The sequence below is a fragment of the Hemibagrus wyckioides genome, linkage group LG12 (genome assembly GCF_019097595.1).
Source record: "Hemibagrus wyckioides isolate EC202008001 linkage group LG12, SWU_Hwy_1.0, whole genome shotgun sequence".
NCBI classification, from domain to species: domain Eukaryota; kingdom Metazoa; phylum Chordata; class Actinopteri; order Siluriformes; family Bagridae; genus Hemibagrus; species Hemibagrus wyckioides.
This window is the reverse complement of record NC_080721.1, coordinates 11,811,196-11,827,600: the sequence shown is the minus strand read 5'-3', so window position 1 is coordinate 11,827,600 and position 16,405 is coordinate 11,811,196. Positions and strand designations below refer to the sequence as shown.

At 39.6% G+C, this 16,405-nt stretch overlaps 2 protein-coding genes across 2 annotated transcripts; both read right to left on the bottom strand.

Moving 5' to 3' along the window:
• Positions 1–2,369: 2,369 nt before the first annotated feature.
• On the bottom strand, positions 2,370–8,736 carry LOC131362827 (CD209 antigen-like protein C). Its single transcript, XM_058405120.1, has 5 exons — positions 8,427–8,736; positions 4,482–4,691; positions 3,555–3,676; positions 3,058–3,161; positions 2,370–2,955 (listed from the first exon to the last, which is right to left on the bottom strand). The coding sequence occupies exons 1-5, from the start codon at positions 8,533–8,535 to the stop codon at positions 2,802–2,804; spliced, it is 699 nt and encodes a 232-aa protein (XP_058261103.1). The 5' UTR covers positions 8,536–8,736; the 3' UTR covers positions 2,370–2,801.
• A 3,642-nt stretch (positions 8,737–12,378) lies between these two features.
• LOC131362455 (C-type lectin domain family 4 member E-like) lies at positions 12,379–14,018 on the bottom strand. The gene is made up of 4 exons (XM_058404460.1): positions 13,940–14,018; positions 13,298–13,419; positions 13,112–13,215; positions 12,379–13,027 (listed from the first exon to the last, which is right to left on the bottom strand). The coding sequence occupies exons 1-4, from the start codon at positions 14,016–14,018 to the stop codon at positions 12,874–12,876; spliced, it is 459 nt and encodes a 152-aa protein (XP_058260443.1). The 3' UTR covers positions 12,379–12,873.
• Between the last annotated feature and the right edge of the window lie 2,387 nt (positions 14,019–16,405).

The window sequence follows — 16,405 nt, the reverse complement described above, 5'->3', positions numbered from 1 at the left end:
TGGCTTGGGGTTTTTCTCCTCCAGGGTATTTGTGCTTCAGTGGGTTGGTTCTCTCCGCACATCCATATCCGGTTTTATAACCTGGACCTGGACTAATTGATAGCAAAGTTATAATGTAGCATTACTGCCTGACAGCTTCAGACACCCTGCTTCAATCTGTGTGGTGTTTCTGTGCAGGTTCTCCCTTTGTGGGATCCCTCTGGGTTCTTCGGTTTCCTCCTGCCTTCCCAAACATGCGGATTTGCGACACCAGACATGGATGTGGACGAATGTAGCTTTCATTTAGTTGAATTTAACTTAATTTAATTGTTTCTTGTTTGAGAATGTTAAAAAGCCTCCTGGAGGTTAAGTGTCTCATCTCATGAAGCTGACTGAGTCAGGAACTTTAAAAAGTTTATTAGAAATATTGTTAAGAATTTTTAAAAGTTGATCAATGCAGATCTATTTAAATACTTTATCGTAAAGGTTTTTTTCCTTTTCCATTATTTGCTCCTGAACTTTCCACTCTCAAAAACACATTAGGTGCACATGTTTTCTAGCTTTGGATCAATTTACTTTAATTAAAGTAATCAAAAGAAGCTCAAGAATAACTTGGCTTACTTGGTAGATTGAAATTTCTAGTAAATTAACTACATTTTATCAATGACGATTTTACTGAAGATTTAAACACGAGATATTTCATGTTTTCTCACCTTCAGGCTTTTGAGTTTCTTTCTTTCTTTCTTTCTTTCTTTCTTTCTTTCTTTCTTTCTTTCTTTCTTTCTTTCTTTCTTTCTTTCTTTCTTTATTCATTTATTTCAGAAAACTAGTACTTGCTTTAGGGAATTCTAGGTCAATACAACGTCTAAATTAACTCCGTTCCCCAGTACACTGGTGTCCCAGTCTGTCGGTGGAATGAAAATGGACTTATATAAAATGAATCAGGACTCTGTTGGCTTGCAGTGTGAGACATGTGTTTTTCCCTCTGTTGGGTAACCTTACACAGAATTTTAGTGTTTGAAGATAATGGCTTAAAATTTTAGCTGCTTAATAACAAACACTTGGGGTGTCCAGAAATGGGTTTGATCTGTTTTGATAATAGAAACATTCACATGAAAAAACAAACTATTTTTGTTCTATATTTCTATGAATATATTGCCCCTAGTAGGTGTCATGTGTAGTGGAATTGTTTAAGCTAACTTAATTGGCTACTGCGCATGTACAATGTGAACAACAGAACCATTCTTCCGGTTTGTAGCCCTGCACGTTTTCTTTAATAAAGTGTTGTGCATTGTTTAGCGAGATGCCTAGCGATTTGTGTTATTAATCCAAGCGACTAACGCCACAGTAGGCTATGGAAAAACAGAAATATTTATAAAACGCTACAAAAGTGCTGAGTGCAGGGGTGGACTGGGCATCGGGAGCACCAGGACATTTCCTGGTGGCCTGATGGTTGTTCTGGCCTGCTGCCGCTAGGAATGAGTCTATGGGCCGCTTAATCTACAAATCAAGAAATCGCTGAGTGAAAATGACATCGCCACATGACCCAACGTCAGCGACGCACTGCCTAATTGGCTATTTCCAGAGGTAGGTAATAGTTCTGTAGCAGTGCATGTAGCATGTTATTCTTTAAATAAAAAGAATAATAAGTAGACAGAATAGAAAGTGCTAGTGTTAGTGGATCAAGATTTTTATGTAATAAGAAATCATAGATTTGTGATCATCTACTGCAAGCTAATGATGATCACAAAATATATTTTTAAAAAATATATAACGATGGAAGTTTTAAAAGAGCATTTTACAGCATCTTTTCTTACTATTTACTCTTACTGGTCTGTACATATGCCATTGAGTGAACATTGTTATCCGTTATTTACACTGTCATAGCTTTTGTTAAGTTTGTGTAAGAATGTGTATCTGTGTAAAACTATAAGTCAATTTTATATTTCTCTGTGGTGTAGTAGTATAGATGGTGTATTTCTAGTGAGTTTCTGAGGGTTCATTTAGGCCTATTTATAATTGGTCTGGTAGTCTACCTGTTTCAGCTAATAGGGTTAGCCTACAAGATTAGCAGTCTGGTGGATTACATGAATAGGGTGGCAGTGACGGCAGCAGCAAAGGTGGAGTCAAATTCCCGGCCTGAATTATTGTCCCAGTCCGCCACTGGCTGAGTGTCTACTTTCATATGAGCTTCATATTAACTACCACTGTGGAGTGGGACATGACAAAGACATACAATGCTGAACACGTAACAATAACTCTGAGAACAATAACTCTGGCCTCGAGAAAAAGAGTTTAAAAGCAAATGATCTAGTTAGAGCCAATGTCGTAACTCAGTAATATCAATTCATCATTTATTGAGAAAACCAAGCAAAATTAGATAGATAGATAGATAGATAGATAGATAGATAGATAGATAGATAGATAGATAGATAGATAGATATGACTTGTCACTGCATAATACATAGCAACAAGTGCAAATAATTGAAACTGAAAAAGCACTGAAATTTAAAATTAAAAATTGTACTTGGATTTGCAGTGTGTTTGAAGAACATGGTTGCCAGATCTCAGAAAATGTCCATCGCAACTACAACTGGCACAATTACATACTGTAGGTCTTGTGCACAAAAAGGCCTGAAGCTAGCCTAATACGTAAAAAGAGAGACTGACTTTTTCAATTTCAGATTATTTCCTTAAAAAAACATCACTGCTTTGCAACATTTTTACAAAACTAGCTGATTTTGGTTTAAAACCATGGCCTTGACCCTGGATAAGATTAACAAAATACATATGATATTTTTTAGTTAAAAGAGATTTCTGCTCTAATCATTTGCCTTCTTTTCACAAATTGCATTTAATTCAGTTTCACAGGGATAATCAGCCCATGTCATAACTTCAGCTTTAGCAAATTTGCTGCCAGTTGCAGCACAGTCCTCAATCCCATCATAGTTATTAGGTTCTCCTTGCCACCAGAACCTGGAAACATGCAGAACATCAGAACATCATGTTTACTTTAAACATACAGTAAAGCTAAAAATAAGATCTGATGAAGAATAAAATAAGATGGTGAGCATTTACCCCGTGGTTATTTTTGTACCATCCACCCACGTCCACTTCCCCTCTTCAGCACTGTCACTGAGACCAATCCAAGCCTCACCAATACACATCTGACTGAGGTACTCCTGTAACAGCAACAGTACGAAAATCTTTTCTTGTTTGCACATTCCATTTTGTTTGGTTGCACATGTTTTTTTGGCTCTATGTGTCCTGTCTTGTGTTTTTTGTACTTTCTGTTTCTGCACTGTCATGTCTTTGCACTGTTTGCACTTAGTTGCACTTTATGTAGCTTGGACAAACTTCTGTCCTTAGCTCTGCGTTGTTTCTGTTTTGTAATTATATGTTGCATGTAGTCTATGTAGCACCAGGGTCCTGGAGAAATGTTGTTTCATTTAACTATGTACTGTGTCAGATATATGTGGTTGAAATGACAATAAAAGCTTTTTGACTGGATGGTACATAAGGAATTAAACTAATGACAAAAAGTTGGAATATCACTAAAAGACAAGAATAATGACCTGTTCTTTTTGGTTGTTGATGATCACAAGGTCGGCTCCTCTTGATCTGCATTCCCGTCTTGCCTCGTTCCAGCCCATGCGCTTTGTGGTGAAGTATCTCAGACGCTGCTGGATGATATCATCTGCAGAGGGCAATAGTACAATTATAGACAGAAACAAGGCTCATTTTTTCATTTTCCCTGTTGTCTAGGGGTGTTTTTAGAGAGCTTTGCATCTGTCATTTGTTTTAAAAAGGGGAACTTAATTGTTACAACATTGCATTTTTTTCTTGGCTCAGTTCACATTAAATGAGCAGTTAAATGCGTTATTTTCACTCAAGTCACAGGTCAGTAAACTGGCCTCTCATTGGTCAGAGTTCTGCTCATAGTGATCCTCCATCATCCATCAGCCAGTGTGCCGTGGCAATGATAGATGATTAATGCTAGCCCAGTCATCGACTGAACGGAATGAATTCAGCTAGATTTCCTGGTCTATTTTGGTGCTTCACATGCTGTTTAGATTGAAGTCCACTCACAGTGATCCATTTTGTCATCAGTCTCTGTAAAGCTCAATGTGTCACTCAAAATAGATACTGAATTTGTTTTCTGGACAGAGCCTAACGAGCCAACAATAAACTAATTTAAAACATTATGAAACGTTACGAAAAATGTTCCTTTGGCTGCTGTTTGGTCAACATTTGCAAGGTTAGGACGAAAAGATCAACTTTGTATCCAGAGTTCCAACACAGATACAGAAAAATCTGCTTCCTGGCTAAATCAGGAAATGCATCAAAAAATGTACAAACAAATGGGAGGCAAGACTGGGTAAAACTCCTGAACAAAAAGAGTAAAAATCACACAGTAATCAAGAGAAAACAAGGAACAGATCAGGAAAACAAACCAAAGACATGACCAGGGTGTAGACTTGGGTGAACATGTGACTACTTACTCAACATCTTCTGCAGTTTATCTCTCTCAGCATGAAGCTGGTCTCTCCTTGAGGTCATGCTGTCATAACTGAACTGCAACCGGTCTCTTTCCTCGGTCATGTTGTTGAGTTTTATTGATTGCAGTATAGCGATGCTCAGCAGGAGAACACACAGCAGCGCTGCACACACTGCCATCAACCTGGAACATCTGCTCCATGCTGTATCGCCTCCTACAGTAGGATTTGACACAGAAACAGCACTTTTAGACACGTGAGCACATATAAAATGTCCCAGAGAAGACAGGAGGTCCCGGGTGAGATGAGAATTAAATCACTAATGAGACCCTGTACAAGCTTTTATATTTCCTCAACATCTCTCTTTAAGTGTAACAATTTTATTTCTATAGAGCTTTTAACAATGGATGTCACAAAGCAGCTTTACAGAAATATTAAAATTCAGAATAAAACTTTTTAAAAGTTTATTTTTATTTTTAAATTTATCCCTAATTAATGATGGTGGTGAAGGAAAAACTCCCTGAGATGATATGAGGAAAAAACTTCAGAAGAACCAGACCCAAAAAGGAACCCAACCTCATCTGGGTGACACTGATTCTACAATGATAAGAAGAAGATGAAGGACGAGTCGCAGACTTTGGTGTCACTCAGATGACCAGAGCAGTTTTTGTGCTCAAACCACAAAAGACGGCTCACCACCCTCGAACACCTCTGTCAGCCCTGTCTCACAACCACCCCTTCACCCATCACCCCGTCACCCATCACCCCCTCACCCATCACCTCGTCACCCATCACCCCGTCACCCATCACCTCGTCACCCATCACCCATCACCCAGCACCTCATCACCCATCACCCCGTCACCCATCACCCCGTCACCCATCACCCCGTCACCCATCACCTCGTCACCCATCACCCCGTCACCCATCACCCCGTCACCCATCACCCCGTCACCCATCACCTCGTCACCCATCACCCATCACCTCGTCACCCATCACCCCGTCACCCATCACCCCGTCACCCATCACCCCGTCACCCATCACCCCGTCACCCATCACCCCGTCACCCATCACCTCATCACCCATCACCCCGTCACCCATCACCCTGTCACCCATCACCCCGTCACCCATCACCCCGTCACCCATCACACCGTCACCCATCACCCATCACCCCGTCACCCATCACCTCGTCACCCATCACCCCGTCACCCATCACCTCGTCACCCATCACCCTGTCACCCATCACCCATCACCTTGTCACCCATCACCCCGTCACCCATCACCTCGTCACCCATCACCCCGTCACCCATCACCCCGTCACCCATCACCCCGTCACCCTGTCACCCATCACCCCGTCACCAATCATCCCCTCGTCACCCATCACCCCGTCACACATCACCTCGTCACCCATCACCCCGTCACCCATCACCCTGTCACCCATCACCTCATCACCCATCACCTGGTCACCCATCACCCATCACCTCGTCACCCATCACCCTGTCACCCATCACCCTGTCACCCATCACCCCGTCACCAATCATCCCCTCGTCACCCATCACCCCGTCACACATCACCTCGTCACCCATCACCCCGTCACCCATCACCTCGTCACCCATCACCCTGTCACCCATCACCCATCACCTTGTCACCCATCACCCCGTCACCCATCACCTCGTCACCCATCACCCCGTCACCCATCACCCCGTCACCCATCACCCCGTCACCCATCACCTCGTCACCCATCACCTCGTCACCCATCACCCCGTCACCCATCACCCCGTCACCCATCACCCCGTCACCCATCACCTCGTCACCCATCACCTCGTCACCCATCACCCCGTCACCCATCACCTCGTCACCCTGTCACCTCGTCACCCATCACCTCGTCACCCATCACCCCGTCACCCATCACCTCGTCACCCATCACCCCGTCACCCATCACCTCGTCACCCATCACCCCGTCACCCATCACCCCGTCACCCATCACCTCGTCACCCATCACCCCGTCACCCATCACCCCGTCACCCATCACCTCGTCACCCATCACCCCGTCACCCATCACCCCGTCACCCATCATCCCCTCGTCACCCATCACCCCGTCACCCATCACCTCGTCACCCATCACCCCGTCACCCATCACCTCGTCACCCATCACCCCGTCACCCATCACCCCGTCACCCATCACCCCGTCACCCATCACCCCGTCACCCATCACCCCGTCACCCATCACCTCGTCACCCATCACCGTCACCCACATTTTACCTCCCACACATATGCACTCTGTTAAAGATAAAAGTATATAATAATTTAACATTATATGACAGCATTAATCTTCAACTTAAACTATACTTGTAGTTTTAAACATTTAATAACTGCTGGCAATAGTATGTTATTTTTTAATTCATTTTATTTATTCTATTATATTTATGTATTTATTTTGTATTTTCCACTATGGTGGCTCAAGTGGTTAAGGCTCTGGGTCATTTACCAGAGGATTGGAGGTTCAAGCCCCAGTATCACCAAGTTGCCATGGTTGGGCCCTTGAGCAAGGCCATTAACCCTCTCTGCTCCAGGGGTGCTGTTTCATGGCTAACCCTGTGTTCTGACTCCAACCTCCAAGGATGGGATATGTGAAGAAAGAATTTCACTGTGCAGTAATGTATATGTGACAACTGAAGGCTGTTTCTTTTCTTTCTGTATGAAATAAAGTAGACATCAATTCTATTTGTTTGTGTTGAAGTTGTCTGTTTTTTCATGTTTATTTTAAACAGGAAGCACACACTGACACTTTAATTCAGTGTGTTAAAATCCATGCTGCCTTTACTGTCCAGTGTTAAACAGCCTTTAACTGCCCTTGGACCTGACGTAGACCCAAACTTCTCATATGAATTGAGAGTGAATTTTGGGGCATGCTGTTACAGGAAACTGATCCACACTGAGGTGGTATACCACAGCGGATTTGACCGATTAATTCCAGATTAAAACTACAGAAGAAACGACTTTCTCTTTTTGGTTTGTTGTGACTGATGTGGAACACGTTACAAATTGTATTGCAGATGCTCCAAATAATCGAATTGCAGATGCTCCATGTAATCGAAGACTACTCTCCCTTTATGGGTGTCTGAGTTCAGAATTAATGTGTTAGGTTTTGGTCTGCCTTTTTGTTTTATTTTCAGTCTATCTTCATAACTACAAGCAAAAAAACTTGAGGAGAGTGGTAGCAGTGTGTTGGCCATCCTGTGCCAAAAAAAGATGACCACATGAATGGTACAAAGAAGGGAAATGGTTTAGAACCACAGTATCTGTCATGCAGATGAGGCTGAAGCTGATTTTCTTCCTTATATGAAGGTGAAGGTTAAGCATAATAAAAAAAAACACTTTGTTTTCCTGTTATAGCATCTCTCTCTCTTTTCTTTAAGATCTCAATTGAAGCAAATAAAACCAAAAAAGGAGCTTTTGAGACTTTGTAATAAAATCATGCATTTTTACTGTGAACAATCATGTTTCATATCGTCTTTCATCATAACACTATGAAAAATGGCATTGAGGAGTGATCAAGTCACCTGCACATGATGATTATGAAATTTCTTTTCTAAACTCCAAAACCTGGAAAACACTAAAACTGAAGTTTTGTGTTGAGGTCTTTAACCTGACACTCCTTCAATAAATGTTTCTTTTCTTTCTGTATGAAATAAAGTAGACATCAATTCTATTTGTTTGTGTTGAAGTTGTCTGTTTTTTCATGTTTATTTTAAACAGGAATTCAATAAATGTTCAATAAATGTTAACTATTATGATGATTAGGTTTTTCTATATAATACAAATCCACATCTTCTGACCAATCAGGATGGAGAATTCAACAGTGCCGTGCTGTATATGTAATAAAACCTATCATCATTTCATGACATTCATAAGCACAGCCGTGTCATATATGTGTGTGTGTGTATACTGCACCTGAGCATTGAGGATCCTGCTTGTCTACGTTCCTGGTATTCCGGGGTTTCTCCCAATTTGCGTATTCGCATTCTGTTGAACCATCATCTCTTGAACGCATATTACGCATATCTAAACTCCTGTCTGTTCTGATCTCTGAGGTAATCCTGGGTTACAAGTGTGTGTTCTCCTATATATAAATATTCTCCTATAGACCTGGTAGAATTTAAAATTACAGCGGTCTTGAAGTCTACACTACATTATACAACTATCATGTAGATAGCATGAGTGTGTGTGTGTGTGTGTGTGTGTGTGTGTGTGCGTGTGTGTGTGTGTGTGTGTGTGTGAGTGTGTGTGTGTGTGTGTGTGTACGTCAGTGATATATTTAAGCGGATGGAGGAAGTGCAACTTGGGTGTAGATATCACACTAATCTAACACTGTGGTGTGTGTCATGTTGTCTCTGCTGGCTGCACAGGTATCATCAGTGAGGTTATTAGTGTACAGACTGCAGGATGTCTGCAGACATAGAGGAAATTAACACTTTCTTTTGAGCAAAATGCAGCTTGATTTACTAAACTTCCTCTAGAGGATTAGCATTTCTTTGTAAATGCTCTCTTCCAGCTTTGGCGAACTTTTGTTGCATGTGTGTGATGTATTTGTAATGTGTGTGATGTATGTGTCACGTGTGTGATGTATGTGTCACGTGCTCAACACATTTCCTGTTCAGTTCCATCGCTACCTTGTACCAGCTTCCTGTTCCAGCCACAATTAATTGGCTGGTAAAGTACGAGTGGTGTGAAACCTCAAACTACACAACCCAGGAGTCCCTTTACCCAATGTTTACTAGGACCCATGGGAACTATTTCTAGTGTGAAAAGCCCTTAATCGTATCATTTTCTCATGCTGAACACTTTTCCCTGATTTGCGTTCTGATTAGCTGAGATGCTAAATCACTGACCAAATAAAAATTATTTATTTACATAAATGACATCATTTTTGAAATTGTTAATTGCAAAACAAACAAACACAAATTTAACACCTGCCCTTCTGTTGTTTGGTTTTGCACATATATGTCACTGTGTACGTTTATTTTGCACTTTTAGATAGAAACGCCCCAACCCACATACTTCCTTTAACAGAAGAGAGAGTTTCATGTTTTCCCCCAGCGATTTTTACACATTAAATCTTTCATTAAATCAGGTTCATTAATATTGTTTGCATTTAAATATATAACACTATTAAGAAAATGCACATACACAATCACTTCTCAGCCACTGATCTGTTCTTAACAACTTGTGTACAGGTTTAGTCCTGGCAGATATCATCTAAAACTATCTGAATGCTGCTGTTTCCCCTGATGATGTCACTCCCTGCCCTCTTCAACATCGGCCTCCTCCTCTTTTTAATCATGTTTCTCTTCTCCATCTTCGACATGTCCGACTTCGCCTACGTGAAAAAAGAACGTGGCAACGGAGGAGAGCAGCGAGGTTTTATGAGAGAAAGACTTTGAGATGTTCTATAAGACCTGGGAGAAGTTGGATCCAGGGGCTTTGCAGTTCATGCTGTCCGATTCTTCAGACACACTGAAAGATCCACTGAAGATCTCCAAGCCAAACATGGTCAAGCTGGAACTGCCAACGGTACTTGAAGGAGTCCATTGTCTAGCGAGAACTTGCCAGTTTTTCTGGTTACATGTTCATCAGAGTGACACTGTTTTCACTTCCACTGCTTGCTCACTTCTTCCAAGTTATCATGTCCCGGATACAAAGGGCATGTGAGCGTGACACATTTCATAGCTTACTATAAAGAATTTAAGAATTAAAATTGTTGAAGAAGCCAGTTGCTTCTTTTGATACAAGACTGAATAAATTGTTAGCTAACATGGTGCAGAAGGAGATGGAGGTTTTCTTGACTGTGAAAATTTGATATGAAACAAAGAAAACATGCTGGATTGATTTCTCTGTCACTGATAACCCAAATCTTCTGATATCAGATAAGTCCAGTCTACTGAAATGTTGCAGCCACTTGACTGAAAATAATCCAAATGACTTGATTCCTCTCTTATTTTACCATTCGGTATGTTTTTAGTGTGGAGGAGTAAAACTTTCTTTGTGAGAGAAATAGAGGCAATAATAAAAAAATATGTTTTTGATAAAATAAAAACAAATAAAGTAGAAAATCTTTCTTTAAATGCTGTGTGCTGCTATGGTTTGGGGTTTGTGTTTATTTCTGTAAGTGAAGGTGCTGCTTTATATTATTGCAAGATTTTCTCTTGTTTGATTGGCTCCTGTAAGGTTATTTTGGAATGGGGCCATTTGAGGACACTTTTAGGAGATGTCCAGGGAAAAGTGTACACGCTTTACTGAGCTGGACTTACTGAACTGGGGTGTGAATATTTACAGATTCATAAATTGGATTAAACAGATTTAAAACCAATACAAACATAAAAGTAGATTAAAGTCACTTTTCTTTCCTTCCTTCCTTCCCTCCATTCATTTCCTCCCCCCCGCCCCTAAACAAACAGAACAAATAACAAACATGAATCATACACTGAGTTACATATAACACAAAAACGACCTTAAACTCGTGCATGAACAAAAACACATTTAAATACCACTTTTGCCTGCTTGTGAACTAAGAGGGGGGTTTATGTCTTAAAGTTCCTTTCTTGGATGGCTTAGATACATAAAGAAACCCAACTTAATCCCTGTGATAACACCATCGCATCCTTTGCATGTTGATGGCAAACAGGAAGTGACATACATAACAAGGAGGAAATGAAATAAAACAAACAAAACTCTTTAGGAAGAATCAATCTTCTCAAATAAACAACAGTTGAGTGTAGAAGTCACAATAAGCATTATAAAAATCATCAGAATATAAAATCATACAAATTAAACTAATCAAAAGTTAGCAAAAGTTAGCAAAATGAGCGAGTGCTTATATACATGAGTGCCCTCTAGTGGGAATAGTTACAATCAACACAGCTATCCTTTGTGACAGAAAATATAAACTTTGAGCAGCAAATACAATGCTAACAATGATCTGTGTTAATGAGTGAGTTTGTATTTAGTTAAACAAAGACGTCCTGTTTTCCAGATCTAAATCATTTGGCACAGATTTAACCAAAACATTAGCTTGATAACTTCTATAAAAGTACTAAAATATTCACACACACACACACACACACACACGAGAGTTTTCATGTTTTCTCACTTTAAGACTTTTGAGCTAAACTGCTTGACAGATTGCTTGTGTATATATATATATGTATATATATATATATATATATATATATATATATATATATATATATATATATATATATATATATATATATGTATTCATTTATTTATTTGTTTGTTTATTTATTTATTTTTGAAAACTAAAAACTAAACTGAAAAACTTGTTTTAGGGAATTCAACTAAACTTGTAGTCAATACAACATTTTAATTAACCCCCCTTTCCCAAGTAACTGTTTTTGTTCTAATTTTCTATAAATATACTGCATTGCCCCTAGTAGGTTATGGAAAACAGAAATACGTATGAAACACTACAAATTTTCAAGTGCTGAACTGTCTACTTTCATATGAGCTTCATATTAACCTCCACTGTGAAGGGGGACATGACGAAGACATACAGTGTTGAACATGGACACATCAAAAACTCAATTTTTCGCTTCTGGGAAAAAGAGTTTAAAAGCCGATGATCCAGTTTGAGCCAACGTCGTAACTCAGTAATGTCAATTCATAATCTAGTGAGAAAACCAAGCAAAAATACACCTTTATTGTCATTGCAAAGTACAGGTGTATAGCAACAAATGTCTTTTAGCATCTACCAGAAGTGCCACCAAAAGTAGAAATTACAAAAGCACAGAAATTAAATGTAATACATGATGATGACACAGGAAATCTAATTGTTCAGAATAGCCATTATCCCCTTTTCCTTCTCCTTTTTTTTCATGAGGTTTGCAGAATATAATTATATCATCTCTGCCCTGCAACATTTTTACAACACTAGCTGAATTTAGCTTAAACTCATGGATTTGACCCTGGAAAAGAAACAGATGAACAAAATACAGATATTCTTGTGTTAAAGGAAATTTCTGCTTGGTTGCCAGGTCTTAGAGAATTGTCCATCTCAACTACATCTGGTATATTTACATAGGTCTTGTACAAAAAGGCCTGAAGCGAGCCTAACATGTGAAAAGGGAGACTGGCTTTATCAGTTCACCATTTTATCATTTCATGTTATGGCCATTATCCCCCTTTTCTTCTTCTTTCCTTTCATTAGGTTTGCAGAATTTAATTTTATTGATTTTAGATTATTTCCTTTAAATAAATCATCACTGCCCTGCAACATGTTTACAAAACTAGCTGAATTTATCTTAAAACCATGGCTTTGACCCTGGATAACAAACAGATGAACAAAATACAGATATTGTTTGAGTTAGAGGAAATTTCTGCTCTAATCATTTGCCTTCATTTCACAAATAGCACGCAATTCCATTTCACAGGGATAATCGGCCCATGTTGTAATTTTATCTTTGGCAAATTTGCTGCCGATTAAAGCGCAGTCCTCCTTTTGCTCGTAGTCATTAGGTTCTCCTTGCCACCAGAACCTGGAAACATGCAGAGTCAGAAAATCATGTTTACTTCAAATGTACAGTAAAGCTGAGAATAAGATCTGCATGGTGAGCATTTACCCTGTGGTCATGTTTGTATTGTCCACCCACATCCACTTCCCTTCTTCAGCGCTGTCACTCAGACCAATCCAAGCCTCACCGGTAACCATCTGACTGAGGTACTCCTGTAACAGCAACAGTGCAATATGTAAAGAATAAAACTGTTGTGGAAAAGTTGGTATATCGCTAAGAGATGAGAATGATGACCTGTTCTTCTCGGCTGTTGATGATCACAAGGTCGGCTCCTTTCGATCTGCATTCCTGTCTAGCCTTATTCCAGCTCATGCTGTTTCTGACGAAATATCTCAGACACTGCTGGAAGCCGTAATCTGCAGAGGGGAATATTTGTTTAACTCATCAAGAATCATGGCAGTTTTTTATCTGTGATCTTCTCATGCTACATAAAGTAATTAACGCTACATGTACATGTGTCTGAAGATGGAAAATCCCTGGACTGGAATGTGAAAACTCCATCTGACTCCACCTATTTCCATCTGACTCAATTTGACTCCATTTACCTCAAAATGTCCTCAAAGTGGCACCCAAAATAGATACTGAATTTGTTTTCTGGGCAGAGCCTAACGAGCCAATAACAAATTTAATCAACCTTGTATCCAGAGTTCCAACATAAACACAAATTTGCTTCCTGGGTAAGAATCTAAATCAGGAAATGCACCAGAAAAATGTACAAACAAATGATAGCAAAGACTGGATAAAACACATGGACAAAAAGACAACACAAAGGGCAACAAAAGCACAAAGTAATCAAGAGAAAACAAGGAACAGATCAGGAAAACAAACCAAAGACATGACCAGGGTGTGGACTTGGGTGGACATGTGACTACTTACTCAACATCTTCTGCAGTTTATCTCTCTCAGCACTCAAGCTGCCATACCTGCTCTGTAACCGGTCTCTTTCTTTGGTCATGCCGTCATATCTGCTCTGTAACCGGTCTCTTTCTTCGGTCATGTTGTCATACCTGATCTGCAACTGGTCTCTTTCTCCGGTCATATTGTTGAGTTTCACTGATTGCAGTATAGCGACGCTCAGCAGGAGAACACACAGCAGCGCTGCACACACTGCAGTCAACCTGGAACATCTGCTCCATGCTGTATCACCTCCTACAGCGGGGTCTGACACAGACACGACACTTTTAGATACGTGAGCAGATTTAATATGTCCAGGGTGAGATGAGAATAAAATTCCTAACAAGTTCAACCTCTCTCTTTAAGTGTAAGTTCTTAACTGGATTTTAATTCAATTCAGTTTCATTTCATGTTTACAGAAAGATAAAAATTCATAATAAAAATAAAACAACCTTTACAATTTTTCTTTTTATAGTTTATCTCTACGAGTGATACTGGTGATGATATGAGGAAGAACCTTGAGAAGAACCAGACCCCAAAGGGAGCCCAACCTCATCTGGGTGACAGTGTGATTATACAATGATAATGTGAAGAAGAAGGATGAGACAGACTTTGGGGTCACCCAGACGACCAGAGCAATTTTTTTTGCCCATATCACAAAAGCATGTTTAAAACTACAAGTCTAGCTTTCAGTCTTAAGGTGAAGAATTTTGTCATATAATAATGAATTATTATATAATTTTATCACATAAACTACATATTCACTGTGTGTACATACAATTCACCACTCTGGAACCTCTGTCAGACTCAGCCCTGTCACCCCATCACCCTATTCCACAGCTATTCTGCTAAAGATGGCCTCACATGAACAGTGTAAAGAGATTAAAGAAGATTATGGTAAATTGTAGATTATGTAGATTAAGATTATGGTAAATTCTAGAAAGCACAAGGGTGGCTTTTTGATACAAAGGAAAAGAAAAGGAAATGGTTTAGAACCACACTGTCTGGGGTCATCAAAAATAGGCTGAGATCTTTCGAGTCTGTTTCTTCTCAAGGTTTCTTCCTTATATGGAGGTGAAGGTGAAGCATAATTAAAGAATAACACTTTGGTTTCCTGTTTGTTGCATCTCTCTCTCTCTCTCTCTCTCTCTTTGAAAACTCACTTGAAACCCAAAAAAGGGTTTCAATTGATATTTCATATCAAATTATATTTCATATCATCTTCCATCATAAAGATGTGAAAAATGGCATTGAGGAGTACTACAGTCACCTGCACATATGGGCTTCTCAGAAAAAAAAAAAATTTACAAACTGATCTGAAGTTTTGATTGTTCCGAAGCACTTTAACTTGAGACTTCTTCTATAAATGTTAAACAATCTCCTTACAAACAACTTCATCGTACTAATGATAATTAACTTTTATAGAATAAAGAATTAAGTTCTATAGAGGACAAATTCACACCTTCTGTCCAATCAGGATAGAGAATTCAAGGCACTGTGATAGAATCTTCCAAGTTCTTATATGTAAAAAGTTATCCTTGTATCACGGCACTCATAAGCACAGCCATGTCATGTGTGTGTATGTGTGTGTTTAAGTATGTATACTGCACCTGAGCGTTGAGGTTTCTGCCTGTTTATGCTCCTGGAATTTCGGGGTTTCTCCCAATTTGCGTATTCGCATTCCGGTGAAACATCATCTCTGGAACTGTCACACATATCTAAACTCCTGTCTCTTCTGATCCCGGAGGTAATCCTGTGTTACACTCGAGTGTGTGTGAAGTATTCTCCTAAAGAACTGGTAGAATTTGAAATTACAGCGGTCTTAAAGTCTACACTACATTATCCAGTTGTCATGTTATAGATGGCATGAGTGTGTGTGTGACATTTAAACAGCTGATGGAGGAAGTGCAACTTGGGTATAGATATCACACTAGGTATAGATATCACACTAGTCTAACACTGTGGTGTGTGTTGTGTTGTCTCTGCTGGCTGCACAAGTGTCATTAATGAGTTTATGAATGTGCAGACTGCATGATGTCCCTAAAATTTACTTACTAAACTTTTTTTTGAGGATTGGCATTTCTTTGTAAATGCACACAGATTTCCCGTTCACAATCTCTTCCAACTTTGGCAAACGTTTGTTGGATGTGTGTGATGTATTTGTAATGTGTGTGATATATGTGTGATGTGCTCATATTTTCCCTCACCAATGTTTACACATTCAAGCCATCATTAAATCAGGATCATGAATATTTTTTGCATTTAAATATATAACACTATTTGGCTGTGTTCTGCGTCTGAGCTGAGGTGCTAAAGGCATCTGAACGCTGCTGTTTGCCCTGATAATGTCACTCCCTGCTTTTCCTGTTTTAATCAAATCTGTTCATCTTCTCCATCTTTGGCATGTCCAACCTTGGCTATGTGAATAAAAAAGCAGGCATCGACATC